General features: G+C 45.1%; 1 protein-coding gene across 1 annotated transcript in view; it reads right to left on the reverse strand.

Annotated features, from left to right (window-relative positions):
* PAFAH1B1 (platelet activating factor acetylhydrolase 1b regulatory subunit 1) overlaps positions 1–19,384 on the reverse strand; it is a 75,949-nt gene that overhangs the window by 23,646 nt on the left and 32,919 nt on the right. Inside the window, exon 3 of the mRNA XM_061604892.1 lies at positions 3,196–3,280. Within this exon, the coding sequence (XP_061460876.1) occupies positions 3,196–3,280 (85 nt within the window). The remainder of the gene's footprint in view (positions 1–3,195; positions 3,281–19,384) is intronic.

Raw genomic sequence — 19,384 nt, forward strand, 5'->3', positions numbered from 1 at the left:
AGCATTTATACACAGCTTTTCAGGAGAATTTCACAAAGCCCTTTATTTAGAAAAATATTTATATATCACTATACATTTAAGAAAAACCAAAGCACCTTACAACATACATAAACACAGAATAAAACCATATTAAAAATTAAAGTCAGAAATCAATTAACTAACCACTGGAGAAAGATATTGTCTGGTGACATAGAGAAGTTTTCAGCAGGCATTTAAAACTCAGAACAGAAGGTGCCTGCTGAATCTCTACTGGCACAGCATTCCACAGGGCTGGGCCAATGACACGAAAGGCTCACATTCTTCTTGTTATCAGGTGAGCCTCACCAACTCGGGGGATGACCAATGAAGTTCTGGCAGATGATCTCAGTGATCGGGCTGGGATATAAGGCTTCAGGTGGTCCCTAAAGTTGTTCAGGGCTTTATAAATTAACACACAGACCGTTAACCTGGTTCAGTAGTGGATGGGGAACCAGTGCAGATATTTTAACAATGGTATCACATGTTGCTGGACATGTGCCTCCATCAGCATTCTGGCCATTGCATTCTGCACTAGATGGAGCTTCCAAACCAGGCCCAAGGACAGCCCCAAGGAGCACATTGCAGTAATCCAGCCTCAAGGTTACCTACAGTGGTCAGGCTATTCCTGTCCAGGAATGGCCGTAGCAGGAGAACCAGACAAAGCTGGCAAAAGGCACTCCTAGGTTCAGAGGACACTGGAGCCTCTAGTGACAGAGATGCACCCAAGAGTACCTCCAAGTTACTCAAGCACAGTTTATTGGCCCTCATCCAGTTAACCACTGCATTGACACCAATCCAGAGCTTTCATAGCCTCTCTTGATTCTGATGTTATGAAGAAACAGAGCTGTGTCACCTACATACTGATGACTCCTCACTCCAAATGACTGCTCCCAACATTAAATAGATGTTAAATAGCACTGGGGAAAGTACAGTACTCTGCAGAGTCCCACAGCACAAGCGCCAGAGGGCTGAGGAGTACTCACCCTGTGCAATTCTCTGAACATGGTCCTGTAGGTAAGAATGGAACCACCGTAATACAGTGCCCCAAATATTTGTCCCACTGAGTGAGTCCAGGAGAATACCATGGTCAACTGTATCAAAAGCTACTGAGAAATCGAGCAGAAGTAACAGGGTTGCACTCCCCCGTCTCTCTCACAATAAAGGTAATTCCATTAGGGTGACCAAGGCTGATACAACTCCAATATCGGGTCTGAACTCATTGGATGTTGGTAATTAGTCTTATCCAGGAATGCCTGCAGTTCCTCCACAACCACCTTTGCCAAGAAAGGGGTGTTGGCAACTGGTCTAAAGTTATTACATTCCATTTGGTCCAGAGTGGGCTTTTTATGAAGTGGATGCACCACTGCCTCTTTGAGGGCAACAGGAAACATTCCATCATGCATTTACTACACCCATGACCCATTCAGTCACCCCACTCCAGCTAGCTTTAACAAGCCACAAAGGACAAGAATCTAATGAGCAGGTGGTTGGGTGCATCAGTGCAAGCATCCTGTCCACATCATCAGGCTGCATTAACTGGAACTGATCCTACAATGCTGGGTTTGATGTTGTGTTGCGGACACTTTGGCTGGCATTGCCACAACAGCAACATCTAAGTCACTGCACAGCCAAGCAACTTTATCCTCAAGTGTTTAGCCAGCCAGTTACAGCTGGACACTATGTGGTCCAGAGCCCCCCCCCCCTCCCAGGTCAGGAGTGATCAACCTCTGGACCACATGGAACAACTCTGCTAAGCAGCTCCTCAAGGATGTAATGGAGACAGCAAAGTAAGATCTCTTTGGTACCCTCACAGCCACATAGTAGGCCCAATTATGAGCTTCGACACATGCTCGGTCAGCTCTGGAGCAAGGCTTACACTCCAATACTCTCCCGATCTGTTTCACTGACCACAGCTCCTCAGAAGTCCCTTAGGAACAATAATGTCAATGACCCTCCGAGTCTCACATTTCCACAGTGAGAATAGAGCCTCAACAGAATCACCTGCTCTATCCAGTGGAAAGTCCCCCAGAGCAATCAGAAATTTATCAGATTCCATCAGTCTCTGAGGGTGGACCATCCTAAATGAATTAAAGAATAGGTTGTGTTTTTTTTAATAATGCACATGTGAAGTTAACTAGAATGTGGAATAAAATGAACATTATAATCTCCTTTGAGTTTCAAGAATGAGATTGTGCAAGAGCTTATAAACATGTGAATAACATTTACATCGTATTCTGAATCTACAGACCCAAAGTATAGTTAGGTGGAAAACTGACACTTAAGCAGTTATTCATAACTGAGCCATAAAAGAATATGATATCATATACCCTCCATTTCAGAAGAATAATGAGCTCTCCTGGGTAAGTCTATACCAAGCATTCCCCATGGGGCGTGCTCTCTTTGACAAGACAGCAGGCCCAGCACAATAAGTTTGGAACAGGGTTACTGCTTTGTTTATCAGTTCTCCTCTTAGATGGCTTTAAAAGGGGGATTATGCAAATTCATGTAGGATAAAGGATATCAATACCTATATATATATATATATATATATATATACTATCTACAGGATCAGAGACACTATGCCTCTGAATATTAATTGATGGGATCAACAGCAGGGAAGTGCTGTTGTGCTCATGTCCTGCTTGTGAGCTTCCTACAGGCATCTGGTTAGACACTGTAGGAACAGAGTGCTGAACTAGATAGGTTTTTGGACTCTGGTCAGTCTAGTCAAATATTCTATTTTCAGTAGTGGCCAGCTAGATGCCTTTGGGAAGTTCAAACAGCCACTCTGCCACCAATTACCCATTTTCTGCCCAGAACTGGTACTTACCTGAATATGGAGATTATATTTAGCTATCATGGGGCTGTGCTGGCCAATTTAGATCCCATCAGCACATGTGTGAAATTGGGATTTTTTGTATACCCTTACATTGAGTCTCAATGGCATCTTCATGTCTGCCTGGAATCTCACCTATTTGAATAATTTGGTATAATCCACAAATTTGATAAACCTGTCAATCAGTGAAAGTAAAAGCTTAAGCAACCAATTCAAGCTAACTGCACAATCATTCTGTGAGCAATCATTCCATTATCTCCGCTGTGAAAAGGCATTCCATATAGGCCAAAAAGGTTAAGCACGAGTATCACACAGAACAAGAATGTGAAGCCTGTACTTACCACATCAAGCTCTGCTTCCTTTTTAAAAACAGAGTATGCCTCTTCATAGCCATTAGAACGAAGGTAATCTGCTATCGCTCGATTTCTAAACAAAGCGAGATTAACATTCTTATTATAATTCTGAAGAAATTATTCCCCCCCCCACTATGGGTTGTATTCAACTAAGTCCTACTCAGAGTAGACCCATTGAAATTAATGAACCTGTTAGTCATGTTTATTAACTCCGATGAGTCTACTCTGAGTAGAACTAGCATTGAATACCGCCTTATGTACCGAACATGCAAAAAAAACCACTGACCTTTCTTTTTAATTGAAAGGGAAACTACAAGTAATTAGTAGGTTCTGATCTGGATGTTTGGGCACAGTGGTCAGCAACAGGGCTGAAGAAACTTTCTCATCCTCCCCGCAACTTCCCTGAAGCTCACTTTAATATAAAAATGCTCTTTCTTTGCTGTAGGAGATATTAGTTGCCAGGAAACTGCTGGGGAAATGCATCCTTGTTGGCTTGCCCAAACTTCCCGGATGCTTTGATGCCCTGATGCCATCCTGGACCACCTAGTAGGGAATGGGGGATTTCGCTGCGGTTCTCTCCCTACCTGTTAGCACGTTTCCTATAGTAGTGATGGGGGGGCAGGAGGGGAGAACATCTTTTTCTGATCCATGCAAGTAATCCCAGGGGTTTTTCTTATGTCTCTAATATCTTACTGGAAGAGGCTGCCCACTAGTCTGGAGTTTACCATTATTAATATGCTGACGAAGTTCAATGATACCTCTTCTTTTTCTCAAACTCTACTGCAGCAATGGAAACCCTGAATCATTTGTCTAGAAGTAAGGAGCTAGCTGAGAAACAAACTGAAACTGAACCCAGATACGACAGGGAAGATGGTAGCTGGTGGGACTCCTAGGTAAAGCAATTACTGAATGGGACCTACATAATATCATAGTCGTATCTATAAGAGGGGATCCGCAGCCTAGTTTTCCAGGTGGCTGTGGTCAAGAGTGCCTTTTCCGCTCACATAGTATACTAACTGCACCTTGATGATACCTATCTGCTGTATCACTGCAATGCATTCTATGCAAAACTGAGTTCAGAAGCTTCAACTGGTTGAAAATGCCGGAGTCAATACTGTTAACTGGCACACACTGCAGGCAGGGCTGTGAAGTCGGTACGCCAGACCTTTGACTCCGACCCCAACTCCTCTATTTTTCTACTGTCCGACTCTGACTTCGACTCCGACTCCTTCATAAATGGCAAATGTATATTAACTAGTAATAACAAATTTACTGTAGTAAAATGGTAGCACAAGGCATTTCATCACCACCACGTGAATCCAGAGCTTGGAAAAGTTACTTTTTTGAACTACAACTCCCATCAGCCCCAGGGATTGGGCTCGTGCGAGTTGTAGTTCAAAAAAGTAACTTTTCCAAGCTCTGGATTCACATGGTGGTGTTGAAATGCCTTGTGGTACCACTTTACTACAGCAAATTTGTTATTACTAGTTAATATACCTTTGCCATTTATGAAGGAGTCGGAATCGGAGTCGGTACATTTCTATCGACTCCGACTCCACCCAAAATTGCTCCCGACTCCGACTCCAAGACTCTGACTCCACAGCCCTGACTGCAGGCACCATACAACACCAGTCCTAAGAGATCTAGATCACATCCACATTGTGCATTTAAAGCACATTTATACCATTTTAACAATCACGGTTGCCCCCTATGAATCCTGGGAACTGGAGTTTACCCCTAACAGAGCTTCAATTCCAAGCACCCTTAAAAACTAAAGCTGCCATGATTCTTCAGAGGAAGCCACATGATTTAAATGTCCCTATATTGGCTACCTGTTTTCAAGGTCAATTTAAAGTGCTGGTTTTGACCCTAAAAGTCCCACTTGGTTTAAGTATCTGGGGCAATACTTCCTGCACCCCATATCTTTATTTTATTTTATTTTCAATTTACATGAATACTATATAACATCCTTCACAGAGTGGTGTACAAAAATAAAGCAAGGGCAACCCTAATAAAACTATACCAATTTAAAATTACAACATAGAAAGCCACATCATAAAAACTTAAAAACTTTACAACAGGAAGAAATTCAAGCTCTCCTACCACACCCCCACCCACCCCAAAAAAGCTTGGCAGAAGAAGTTGGTCTTTGCTTGTCATTTAAACTAACAAAGAGGCCAGACACACCTCAGTGGAGAGTAAGTTTCATATACATAGAACCACTGCCCCAGAACCCCCACACCTCATATTTCATCGAACACAGGAACCATCAGGAGGGCCTCATTTTCTGATCTAAGGAGATGGACAGGTTGATATGGGAGAAAGAGCTCTTTGGTCACAAATAATTTAAGATTTAAGTCGACATAAGCGCCTTGAATTGGGCCTCGAAGACAAATGGCAACCGATGCAGATGTTTCAAAATAGGGTTTTATGTGGGCATAACCTAATACTTCTGACACAACCCTTGCTGCAGCATTTTGCGCTAGTTGTAACCTTTGAATCATCTCCAACAGCAGCCTCACATAGATCACATTACAATCGTCCAGCATGGAGAGCATGGGTACCATTGGCGAGACTATCCCTGTCTAAGAAAGGCCATAGTTGGCACATCAGCTGAAGCCAGGCATAGGCACTCATAACCAGCTAGATCACCAGAACCTCAAGTGACAGTGATGATTCCAGGATTACCTCAAACTACACACCCCATCCAGAACAGGTTGTTCTACCAACGTCCAGACCGAAGAACCATCCACCCGCAACACCTCTGCCTTGTCTGGATTTAGTTTCAATTTACTGGCCCACACACCTCCAGACTTCCAAGACTTGGGCCTGCCTCTCCAATGAACCAGAATGGTAGAGTTGGGTGTCATCAGCTTATTGATGACACCTTGTGCCAAATCTCTCAATGACTGCTCTCAAATGCTTTACATAAATGTTAAAACAGCAACTGTGACAAAATCCTCCTCTATATTATCAGTGTTGTTACTACCTGAGATACAACATGCGGCCATAAGATATAGTCCAGTCTTCACCAACCTAGGGTCCTCCCGATGTTTTGAGGACTACAACTCCCACTGTCCCTGACCACTGGCGATGTTGGTTGGGACTGATGGAAGTTTGAGTCCAACAACATGTGAAGGGCCACAGGTTAGCAGCTTCTGGTTTACAGTGACATGAGAACCAGGCCTTTGTATTGCTAATCTACTATTACATGTAACATTGATTGGGCTCATAGCAGGATACCAATGGACTGGAAAAAATTCCACCAACTCTCTAGTCAGATACAACTTAGATGTTCTGAACGTAAATCTAGTGCAGTAGTTCCCAATCTTTAAGAGTATGGGATCCCCTTTGTAATCTCGAAAATTCTCATGATCCCCACATGCTAATTGTTGTAATTTGAATCTCCGTTAACTGAAAAAATACATAATGAAGCGTTTAATAATGTCACTTTTTATTCATCACAAAAACAAATGATGATGATGATGGTATTTATTACCTGCCCTTCACCAGAAGGTCCCAGGGCAGGTTACAACTTTTAACAAATTTTGAAAGAAGGAGATAAAAGTAAACCCAGAGTGGCAAACAGAGCCTGGTTGATGCCAGAGCATTCAGATTCTGGTTTTAAGTGTTCCACCTGTATACAATGATGCCTCTTCTTCAACACTCAGCTCAAGTAGCTCCATATGACAGTAATATTATCTCTAATAGACAGAATGTCAACAAGTGACGATTTCCCCCCAAAATTGTATTTCTATACTTTGTTGTTGTTGTTATGTGCCTTCAAGTCAATTACGACTTATGGCGACCCTATGAATCAGCGACCTCCAATAGCATCTGTCATGAACCACCCTGTTCAGATCTCGTAAGTTCAGGTCTGTGGCTTCCTTTATGGAATCAAGCCATCTCTTGTTTGGCCTTCCTCTTTTTCTACTCCCTGCTGTTTTTTCCAGCATAATTGTCTTTTCTAGGGAATCAGGTCTTCTCATGATGTGTCCAAAGTATGATAACCTCAGTTTCATCATTTTAGCTTCTAGTGACAGTTCTGGTTTAATTTGTTGTAACACCCAATCATTTCTCTTTTTCACAGTCCATGGTATGCGCAAAAATCTCCTCCAACACCACATTTCAAATGAGTGAATTTTTCTCTTATCCGCTTTTTTCACTGACCAACTTTCACATCCATACATAGAGATCAGGAATACCATGGTCTGAATGATCCTGACTTTGGTGTTCAGTGACACATCTTTCCATTTGAGGACCTTTTCTAGTTCTCTCACAGCTGCCCTACCCAGTCCTAGCCTTCTCCTGATTTCTTGACTATTGTCTCCATTTTGGTTAATGACTGTGCCGAGGTATTGATAATCCTTGACAAGTTCAACGTCCTCATTGTCAACTGTAAAGTTACATAAATCTTCTGTTGTCATTACTTCAGTCTTTTTGACGTTCAGCTGTAGTCCTGCTTTTGTGCTTTCCTCTTTAACTTTCATCAGCATTCGTTTCAAATCATTCCTGGTTTCTGCTAAGAGGATGGTATCGTCTGCATATCTTAAATTATTGATGTTTCTCCCTCCAGTTTTCACACCTCCTTCATCTTGGTCCAATCCCGCTTTCCGTATACTAGAAAAGGCTTAATTTAATTTCTGTTTAATGTCTGCCTGCACACAGCTGTTAAAGGCACAAGAGCCGTTCTCTAACCCAATGCCAACTCTAAACATTTAAAATGAACATAAAGTTGTATAAAAACACACTCAGAACTTTTATAGTGAGTATGTGCAATTTCACATTTTTAAAAGGATAGAAACATACTCACTGTTCTGCTGGTTCTAGTGCATCTCCACCTCTCTCTTCTGAAAACGGGGGCACACAATGTTTGACTAACCTTGCACCTTTTTACTATAAAACCTGGTGGGAGCAGCTTGGGTGCGTGTTTTTGTTTTTAAATTAGCTTCAAAGAGATTCTGCAACTAATGGTCAGATCAACCTATTCGTGTTACGGGTGTGGCTAATGGAAACTCTTTGATCTGGCAACCAGTGTGTTTACAGCCTTACTTTACCCATCATTTGTTTGCTCACTTACTGCCTTGGGTCAACCACTAACTCTCAGCCTAACCTATCTCATATGGCTGTTACTCCATTGAATTCATAGGACTTACTTCTGAGTAGACCTGGCTAGGATTGCAGCCTAAGTCCTTGTATTATAGACATAATTTTTTTACTTCCTCTAGCCAGAATTATGCATCTTTGTACTATGAAGCCGCATGTCCCGTCCCCCCCAAAAGGAGTACAGCTTCAACAGAATCTTAGTCTGGTCCGATTACTGCAATTTCATTTACCTGGGAGTAAGCCCCATTAAATATAAGAGACTAACTTCTGAGTAAACATGTATACATTGTACTATAAATTAACTATACAGTGAATTTTTAATGAGTGCCCAGGTGGGCATTTCATTGGGGGGGAAGCTCCATGACTCCCTCCCATTACTTTTTTGGCAGGTGGCCCTCTCCCGGCGGCCCTCTGTCTCTACAGCAAGAGCCAATTGGCTTAACTGATCTTCTCTCACTGTGCTGACAAGAGGAGGGGGAAGAGAGATGCTGGAAATAAAAGCAGCCCGGCTAGTTTCTTCTCTTGATGCACTCGCTCTAGTGCTGTGCTGCTCACCTCTCTGTGTGGCTGGAACTGACTGTGCACTGGCAGTGCGGGCTAGCAAGTTGGTGGTACACAGACCAGCCATTAGCTAATTTTTAAAATTAATAAATGATTCTTCTCTTGGCTCTTTGCAACCCCCAGGTTAGGAACCACTGATCTATTGTCTTCAAAACACCATCCTCCCATCGTGCAAGTAACATACATAGTTCATGGAGATGCCAGTAGAACCTGAACTGCACTGGCTTGGCAAGCTTCAGGTGCTCTCTTGCTGCAAAGTAACAGGATGCGCAAGTTTCTTGCGCTGGCTGTTCCTCTGCAACTTCACACCTAGTAGTTTGATGCAGCCCCACCCATACTAGACGGAAGAAAAACAAACACTGTCTCAAATGTATATTTGACTAACAAGGCAATAGGTCCACTAATTTGAGAGGGGGTGCTGCTCAGTGGCAAAATGATAACAGATGACTAAGAAAAGGCAGAAGCGCACAATTCCTACTTTGGCTCAGTCTTCTCCCAAAAGTTTTGGGGAAATTCTGGAGCAGATTATAAAGCAGTCAGTCTGTAAGCACCTTGAAAACAATGCAGTGATTACTAGAAGCCAACATGGACTTTTGAAGAACAAGTCCTGCCAGGCTAATCTTATCTCATTTTTTTGATCGGGTAACCTCCCTGCTAGTCTGTGGGAATGCTGTGGACATAATATATCTCAATTTCAGGAAAACTTTTGACAAAGTGCCCCATGATATTCTGATTAGCAAGGTAGCTAAATGTCAGCTGAATGGAACAATTATCAGGTGGATCCACAATTGGCTACAGGTCTTTACTCAAAGAGTGCTTCAATGGTTCCTTCTCAAACTGGGGGGAAGTAACGAGCAGGATGCTGCAGGGCCTGGTCCGGGGCCCAGTGCTCTTCAATGTTTTTATTAATGACTTGGATGAGGAGGTGCAGGAAATGCTTATCAAATTTGCAGATGATACAAAATTGGTAGGGATGGCTAATACCCTGAAAGAGAGAAACAAAATTCAAAGGGATCTTGATAGGCTGGAGCATTGGGCTGAAAACAGCAGAATGAAATTTAACAAGGATAAGTGCAAAGTTCTACACTTAGGAAAAAGAAACGAAATGCAGTTATAAGGTGGGGAATACGGCTCAGCAATACGACATATAAGAAGATTCTTGGAATTGTTGTTGATCAGAAGCTGAATATGAACCAACAGTGCAATGTGGCGGCAAAAAAGGCAAATGCTATTTTAGGCTGCATTAACAGAAGTATAGTTTCCAAATCGCATGAACAGAAAGTTGGACTTACCGTGAAGTGTCCCTCTGGGTCAGCAGAGAGTAGAGCAGACAGGAATAGGTTAACTCCTCCTGGAGGCAGAGTCAACACTAGAAAAAAGATTAGCTGGTGGCCAGCTGGAAGGGAGAAGAAACCGTCTTCCCCTCTTCAGTTCGTGACACAGCTGTAAAAAGTCCAGTACTGAACAGCTGACCACTCCAACCTACACAAACTTGAACAGTGTAACTTGAAGAACAGATAGAACAAGAAAACATTAGCATATCAGCGGTCAGTGCAAGGAGGTGATGTAGAGGCCCTTACCACACTATCCAGAAGGTGGCGATCGAAGGTCACCAGAGGGTCCCGGAGAGACACTCTCCCCACCCCACAGACTAGGTCCCACTGCAGGGAGGGGCTGTCTGCTTCATTCTCCACTGACCAGGACACTTCACTGTAAGTCCAAATTTCAGTTCTCAGTCAGCAGAGGAGTAGAGTAGACAAGAACGGGATGTACCTAAGCAGTGACAGATGTATACCCCATATCCTCAGGTGGGAACGAATCTAGGCCAGCACCCTCTGAAGGACCCTCCTGTCAAGGGCAGCTTTGGCAGATGCGAACTTGTCCATCTTGCAGTGCTTGATGAAGATGGATGGGTGAGCCTAGGTGGCGGCTTTGCAGATTTCCTCCAGTAGGGCATCCTTGTATAGCACCAACATGGTGGCAACCCCCCTAACTGAGTATGCAATAATCTCTTATGGGGGGACCCTCCCATTGGCCTAGTGTGCCTTAGTCACATAATCCCTCACCCAGCAACTGAATGGGCCTGGACACTTTCAATCCATGTGCATCTTGTTGAAAGGACACAAACAAATAGGACCTCCTGAACTGCTCTGTTTGGTCCAGGTAGTTCCAAAGTGCCCACCTGACATCTAGCTTGTGCCACCTCTTCTCCCTGAGATGGACTGGGTTGGGACAGAAGCTGGGTAGTGTGATGTCCTGTCCCCTGTGGAAGGGGGAATTGATCTTAGGCAGGAAACTGGGGTCAAGGCAAAGGACCACCTTGTCTGGGTGCAAAAGGCACAGCTGCTCCCAGATAGAGAGTCCCCAATTCTCCTGCCCTCCTTGCTGAGGTGATTGCCATGAGAAAAAACGTCTTGAGGGTGAGGTCCTTGATTGGCATGGAATGTGCTGGTTCAAAGGGAGGCTGTGAGAGAGCTCTGAGGACTAACTCAAGATCCTAGGAGGGAAACCTGTGTTGTACTGGAGGTGACAGTAAGGCTGCCCCCCCAGAGGAAACAGTTGGCTTGAGGATAAGTGGAAATGGAGTGGCCCCCCACCATCGGGAACATGCTGCCTAGGGCCGCCGCCTGTCTCTTTAGCGTGTTGGGGCCAGCCCCTGGTCAAACTTGTTTTGTAGGAAGTCAAAAATGGTGTGGATGTGGCACTACACAATGGGTAACTGCTTGCATCTGCGCCACCTGTTGAACACCTTCCAGTTGAGATCTTAAATTCTCTGAGTGGATGGTTTTGTGAGATGCCAGAATAGTAGAGACAACCCTCTCAGAAGTCCCCAAGGCCAAGGAACTGACAGGGCATCTATGTCCCAAGTGCATGAATCCCAGTCTTGTGGCATGACTTGGTTCAGGTGGACATTCATTGACGAAGCAAACAGTTCCATACATGGATGACCCCATTTCCGAGTAATCTCTAGGAATGTATCCCAGTGAAGGGTCCACTTTCCCTGGTGAACTTGTTCTCGGCTTAGCCAATCAGCTTGGGTGTTCAGGATCCCCTGCACATATATGGCTGATATGGCTGCCAGGTGTCTTTCTGCCCACTGGAACAGCAGATTTCGTGTCCTCCCGAAGGGGGCCTGACTTCATGCCCCCTTTTTTGCAGACATGTGCTTTGGCCGTGACAATGTTGGTACGCATGAGCACATGTGTCTGAGACAGAAGGGGTAGGAACTCCTGGAGTGCTAGTCAAGAATGCTCCTTCGCTGACACTTCCGCTTGGATGCTGGAATGACAAGTCGTTCCCCAGCCATATAGGCTCATGTCTGTGGTGACCACCAAGACTGCTGGTGCTCTGAGAGGAAGTCCTTTCTCCAGATGAAGCAAGTGGCCCCACCACCATAGGGATTCCTGCACAGGCCTGGGGATAGTGAGCAGCCAGTTCTGGTGTGTGGCAATCGTGTATTGATATGGAAGTAGCAGCCACTAGAGGGCCATTGAGTGGAAGTGTGCCCACGGCACAGAGTCTATGGCCATTATTATGGACCCCTGCAACTGAGCCAGATCCATCAGAAGAACCTACCTGCCCAGCTGGCACATGTGAAGCTACCATGTGAAGCTGATGTAGAAGTTTATCCGAGCATTCAGTGGAAAGAAAGAGCTTGCTCTGAGCTGTGTTGATGACCTTTCCCAGATGCTGGAGGCGCTGGGTGGGTATCAGATGGCTCTTGTCCCTGTTGATTATGAAGCCATGGTTCTCCTGGCACAGGATGGTCACCTCAAGGTCTCGCTGTGCAGCTGCCGCCAAAGAGGCCCTCACTAACAGGTTATCCAGGTATGGGTATACATGGGCTCCCCAAGGGCAAAGATGTGCCACGACTGTCACCATGATATTGCTAAACACCCGCAGGGCTGAAGAGCCGGGGCCTGTATTGTTACCGGTGATGGCCATGCACAAAGCAGAGAAAGTGCCTGTACTGCTGAAGAATGGGGACATGCAGGTACGCCTCTGTGAGATCTAGAGATCCCAAGAAGTCCCCTGGTTGAATGGCTTCCGTAGTAGACCTGAGTGTTTCCATCTTGAACTTCTTTGTCCATAGGAAGTGGTTCAAGAACTTTAAATCCAAGATAGCACAGTAATCAACATTGCATTAGGGGACTGTAAAAAACACAAAGAAGACTCCAGAGGACCGTTGATGCTCCAGCACAGGTTCTATGGTGCCTATCTCGAGGTGAGAGATGGAGTCCAAGATTCTTTGCAGCTTCTCTGGTTGGTGTGACAGGGGGCTGCCCGCCATTTCTCCCAAGGAATGGTGGTAAACTCTACAGACTAGCTGGATTGGATGGTGTTCAGGATTCATTTGTCTGAGGTGGAGGCTGCCCAAGCATGGGCAAAAAATTGGAGCCTGCCCCCTACCCAGGCCATCCTGATGTCATGTTTGGTGTTGGGCTTGGAATTTTGATGATGTTTGCTGACACAAACCCCTTCGGAGGGGGGGGGGTGTCAGGTGCAGTAGCTGGAAGAATTCCAAGAAAAAATCCAGGATCCACAGAACCAGCAAGTAGTTCTGCAGTCGGGTAGCCCTTGGAGTGAAAGGAATGTGAAATCTTCTTATGGGACTTGTCATCTTTTGTAAGAGTGGAAAAGCCTTCTTTTTTCCTTGGTTTCCACCAGGTGGTGCTCTAGCAACTTGCTAAAGAGTTGGCCACCTGAGTAAGGCAGGGTCGAAAGGGTGGCTTTGGAATGATGGTCCACCTCCCACTGTTACAGCCAGATGTTGTGTCTTACTACCACACCATATCTGAGTGCTCATGCTGAGTACTGCAGGCTATCCAAGGAGGAGTCTGCTAGGAATTCAGCTATCTTTACTAATTTGGGCAGACCTTTCCTGACATGCCTGGCATCCAGTGGAACTTCTATCAGGAGTGTTTTAGCCCACCTGACCGCTGCCCATGCCAGAAAGGAGCTGGCTGCTGAAACCCTCATGGCCAATGTGGATGCTTCGTCTGTACATTTTAAGATAGACTCACTGCGCTGTCACTGTGGTCTGACAGTGTCTGCTCCTTTTTTGGGGATAGCAATCTTGGCCCCAAGGGCAGACACAGGCTTGTCAATGGCTAGGACTTTGAAGGTTGCCATGGTTGTGGCAGGAAGGCCATAGAGCTTTTTTTACAGGTGTGAGGAGCTTTGGATTTGGCTGGATGATCCCATTCCTCCTTCACAACGTTCTTGAAGAACTTTGGAAAGGGAATGACCACCTTTTGATCCCCCAATCTGGGGAAGACATCTGAGGATCCCTGTTCCCCTTCCTCTAGCTCCCCCTCCTGGACAGCTTCTTTAAGAGGGTCTAGCTGAAGGCTGGCCATAGCTTTAGACACCAAGATAGGGTAAGAGTCAGGAAAATACAGCCTCTAATGCACAGGGGGCTGCATAGGGAAATCCTCCAAGAGCTCCCCCTCCTCCTCCTCCAAGTCTGATGGAGTGGATGACGGGGGGGGGGGTTGCCCTCCCCTAAGGAGTCTGGGCTAAGGGAAAGTTAGCCTGCAACTGAAGCGCCTTTTTCGTTTGTCCTTATGAGGTTTGGGCTTCTGGCAGGAGTCCTTTCTTTTGCTCTTCCCTTTTCCTCTATCTGGGCTGGCAACCAAGGAAGAGGAAGAAGAAAAAGAAGAGAAATAAGCATGGCAGCGGGCCCTGGAGTGCTTGAGGCCTTTCTGCCTAAGCACACAGGCCCAACGTTTGGCTAAGGAAGCATCTGCCTCCCTCATCATGGCCTTGTAAAGCCAGGCCAACAAGGCCATTGACGTCGAGGGCTTCTGGAGGTGATGGGATTTAGCATGCTTTTTTCTTGTTGGAGAGTCAAGTGGGCCTCCTCCCGTCCCTCCGGATGAGTAGAAGGGAGCTGAGAAAACAAAACTATTTTGGGCAGGGAATCTAACATAGCACCCACTATTGAAGCAAGGGTGGCTAGGGAATTACTTAACTAAAGAGTAGATTCCAGCAACCCAGGGGCCTGTCGTCTTCCTTGGTCGAGGCTTGAGATGGGCTGCCTCCCCCACTAGTTGTTGAAACCTGGCAAAAGCGGGAAGAAGCTGGAGCGAGCAATGCTCCCCCCATATAAGAAAAGAAGCCTAGCGGCTGTACCTGAAGAGGACAGCAAGGTGGCTATCACGCATTGTAGAGGCACACTGCGGGGGGGGGGCTCTCTAGCTTTACAAGAGTCTTGGATAGCAAGGGACCAGTCCTGGCTCCTCCCTGGCTCCACAGCAGCTATGCTCCAGTAAGGGCTTTCCTCTACTTGGGATCACAGAAGAGCATTCCAACAAAGGATCATTTGGGGGGGGGGGCGCAAGACAAATCCCAGCCTCTGCCACATCCTGTGCCACTCAGATGGGCAGGGAGTGAAAGAAGATAAAGACAGAAAGTTTGTGTGCTGCATCTGCAGCTGAAGTAAAATACTCTGAGAAGAGTAAAAACAACTAAACTGCTGCTGAACCCCTTAATCGGTTGATTTCTGTTACTGAAGAGGGACCCTCTGCTTTCGAGCTGGCCACCAACTAATCTGCCTCCAGGAGCAGTTAACTAATTCCTGTCTGCTCCACTCCTCCACTGACTGAGAAGTATTAGTTCCCCTCTATTTGGCACTGGTTAGGCCTCATCTTGAGTACTACATCCAGTTCTGGACACCGCACTTTAAGGAGGACGCAGATAAACTGGAACAGGTTCAGAGAAGGGCAACGAAGATGATCACGTGACTGGAAACAAAGCCCTATGAGAGACTGAAAGAACTGGGCATGTGTAGACTTGAGACAAGAAGACTATGGGGAGATATGATAGCACTCTTCAAGTACTCTTTGTCACACAAAGGAGGGCCAGGATCTCTTCTCGATCATCCCAGAATGTAGGACATGGAATTATGGGCTTAAGTTACACGAAGGTGGATTTCAACTCAACATCAGGAAAAACTTCCTAACTGTTAGAGCGATACAACAATGGAATCAATTACCTACCTAGGGAGGTGGTGGGCTCTCCAACACTGGAGGTACTCAAGAGGTAGATGGACAGCCACCTGTCGGGTATGCTTTAAGTTGGATTCCTGCATTGAGAAGGGGGTTGGACTCAATGGCCTTATAGGCTCCTTCCAACTCTACTATTCTATCATTCTATGAAACAGGGCCTGGAAACGAAAACAGGGGTTATTTAAAGGGGACCCCAGCCAGAAATCTGGCTGCTGCATTTTGGACCAGCTGAAGTTTCCGAGACTTCAAGGGCAGCCCCACATAGAGTGCATTGCAATAATCCAGTCTGGAAGTTACCAGAGCATGATGTACTGTGGCCGAGTCAACTCTCTCGAAAAGGGGCCAAAGCTGATGGACCACCCAGACCTGGAAAAGGTACTCCTAGCTATTAAAGCCACCTGAGCCTCCAGTGACAATGTTGGATACAGGAGTATCCCCAAGATGCAGATCTGCTCCTTCAAGGGGAGTGCAACCTCATTCAGAACAGGCCATCTCCCAGACATGAGAATTCCGGGCACATCCTGACTTTTCAGGACTAAGGCTCAATTTATTGGCCCACATCCAGCCCATCTCCATCTCTAAGCATTGGTTCAACCCCTCAACTGCCTCTCCCAATTCAGATGGCACAAAGAGATAGGATGTCATCTGCATATTGATGATGCCTCACTCTGAATCTCCTGATGATAGCTCCTAGAGGCCTCATATAGATGTTATAGATGGGGGACAACATGGAATCCTGAGGAACATCATGGGACACTCTCATGGTGCCAAACAGTAGCCTCCCATAACTACTTTTTGGAAGTGGCTCTGGAGGTATGAGCGGAACCACTGAAGCACAGTGCCCCCAACCTCCACCTCCTGAGACATTCCTAAAAGATACTGTGGTCAACAGTATCAAAGCTGCTAAGATATCAGCAAGAATGAGCAGGGTTTTACTCTCCCACCTCTCTCCCAACAGATGTCATCAACCAGGGCAACCAAATTTCAGTGCCATGGCCAAGCCTGAAGCCAGACTAGAATGGATCCAAGTAATCAGTTTCCTCCAAGTATGCTTGGAGCTGGACTGCCAGCACCCTCTTGAACACCTTGCCCAAAAAGGGATATTTACCACTGGGAGACAAGTTGTTTACAGTTATGGAGCACATGCACTTAGGCATGTTTGTAACATGACAAATGCCAAGGACATGCAACAGTAAGGTGTTATGCCTGGTCTCTACCTGAAGCAAAAAGGAGGTGGTAGAATGGACAGTTATCAATTCAGACTGTGGCAGGATCACAGTTTCTGAATGCTCCTCTACATTAAAAAACAGCTCTGCAAATTAGAAAAGTAGTACAGCTGGGAATGGGCTGGGATAGAACCTCTATCCCTGGTATAGTAGTTTTCCTTGGAGGAAAGAGCAGAAGTGGTATTCCTGCCCTCGCTAGCAGTCTGAAGTAGTGAAGTCTACTTCATCATCTCAGGATTCTACCACCTCATTCTCCTGCATGTGTAGACCAGGGATTATATCTAACTTAGTGCTACTCAGAGTAGATCTACTGAAATTAATGAACCTGTTAATAGACACAACTAACTTAGGCTCATTAATTTCAATAGCACTGATGCTACCCCATCCATCCGCTTCAACTTCTGAGATGAGACTCCATCTCAACTTCTGAAAACACATTTTGTTTCTGTTATAAGTGAAAGCATGGACAGACTTTTTAACCACACCTTAATTAAAATGTAGTAGGGCCATCTGAGATGCAGTGCAGGCTACTGATTGACTTTCCTTGTAGACAGACTGCTATATATAGTACTGCACATACACTAATTGTGGAAGGTACAGAACTCAGCTTCTCACTTTTCTTGCTTTTTTTTTTAAAGGTTTCTTGCAAAGATATACATGAAAGTGCGTGTGCAATGGCTGGTGAAGTGTGAAGCTTCCAAATAGGATTTGCAATGAAAAAGAGGGCGAGGCTTCAGGCCCTGCAGAGCTTTCTGCTCCTCACCATGACTACAAGAAGCATTAAGAACTACTAGGAAGTTATGTATGCCTTTATCATAACAAGATTGGACTACTGGGGCATGATCTATGCAGGCCAGCCTTTGAAACCCATCCAGAAACTTTAGGTAGTACAAAATAAAGCAGCTGAAGTAATAAGGACCAGTTTCAGGGAGCACACAACCCCTCTTGCATTTCTAGTTGCAATTCGAAGTGCTCGTTATTAACTTAAGGCCTTAAACAGCCTGAGATCAGATTAGCTACATGACAGTTGTGTCCTGTATGATTCTGCCTGACTACTTAAGTCATTGCAGAAGGCCTTCTGTCTCTTCCATCTGACGCATGATTACTGTGAACAGGGGACAGGGCCTTCTTGGTTGCAAAGCCCAATCTTTGGAATTTCCTGCCCTAGGATAGTCCTCTCATGTCCCTCCCCAATGCTATTCCATTACCATGTGATAACATTTCAGTTTAAGCAAGATTTTAGCCTGGCCCTCTTTCCATGGTTTTGTTTTGTTTTATCTGCTACCTTTTCTAAAAACAATGCAGTAAGAACAATGCCACTTTATTGATGTTAGTCTCTTCAGGAGTTTCCTTCTTTGGCCCAGCTCATAACTCAACGCTAAGTCATGATTTGTTTTAACAAACCATGAGTTGTTCTGCAGACAATCTAAACATGGCCTTGTTTCTCCGAAGTTTGGCTTGCTTTCCAGCTGTTCTTGACCCATGCCTTTGTAGTCTAGTAAGCATCTGAAGTGGGGTGGCCAAACAAACCATGGTTAAGGAAAGGTGCTGGGTTTGCACTCGATGCTAAACCATAATGAATACAAAAGATCTTTCTTTGTTAGCAGTTAACAAATATAATACTAAGCCATGGTTTAATAAACCAAAGTTTTATAAACCATGGCTTAGCATGATGTGCAAACCAGGTGTTTGAATCAGAAAGGTAGGATATAGATTTTTAAACCATAAACTAAATCATGCAGATATAAATGCAGCTTTTGTCACAGAGTTTGTAATCTTTTTGTGCAGAATTTTTTAAAGTGCAGAATGCATACACAGCCTTTGGTTCAACCATTTGCAGGAGTTGATTCCATGTGACCAAGGATGGGCAAAGCAAGAAGTCTTCCTATTCCAGCTGGTCCATTTAACAGACAAGGCAATGTTGGCACAAGCTGCAGAGATTAGTATGCATGTCAGTGCAAGAATCAGTGTTGACCCCTGCAGTGCTGAGGACAAAGAGACACCCCTTCTCTAACAGATGGTGCTACGACAGCTAAGGTAGATTGTGGCTTAAATGAAAGGGGCCTGGAATTACTTGGCTTGCTGAAATAGGATAATATTTGTCTGCAGAGCGATCAGCAGTTAATTGACCAATCAACCAACTGTTCAAATATTGCTGAAGAATCACCTTCCTAGCATTACAGGTTTGCTTATCATATGGTGTTAAGTTCTTGGCATGCTGTAAGTATCTTGATATGAATATCAGAAAATTTGTGCGCCACCCAACTCATGCAG

Source organism: Rhineura floridana, chromosome 21 (assembly GCF_030035675.1).
Source record: "Rhineura floridana isolate rRhiFlo1 chromosome 21, rRhiFlo1.hap2, whole genome shotgun sequence".
NCBI classification, from domain to species: domain Eukaryota; kingdom Metazoa; phylum Chordata; class Lepidosauria; order Squamata; family Rhineuridae; genus Rhineura; species Rhineura floridana.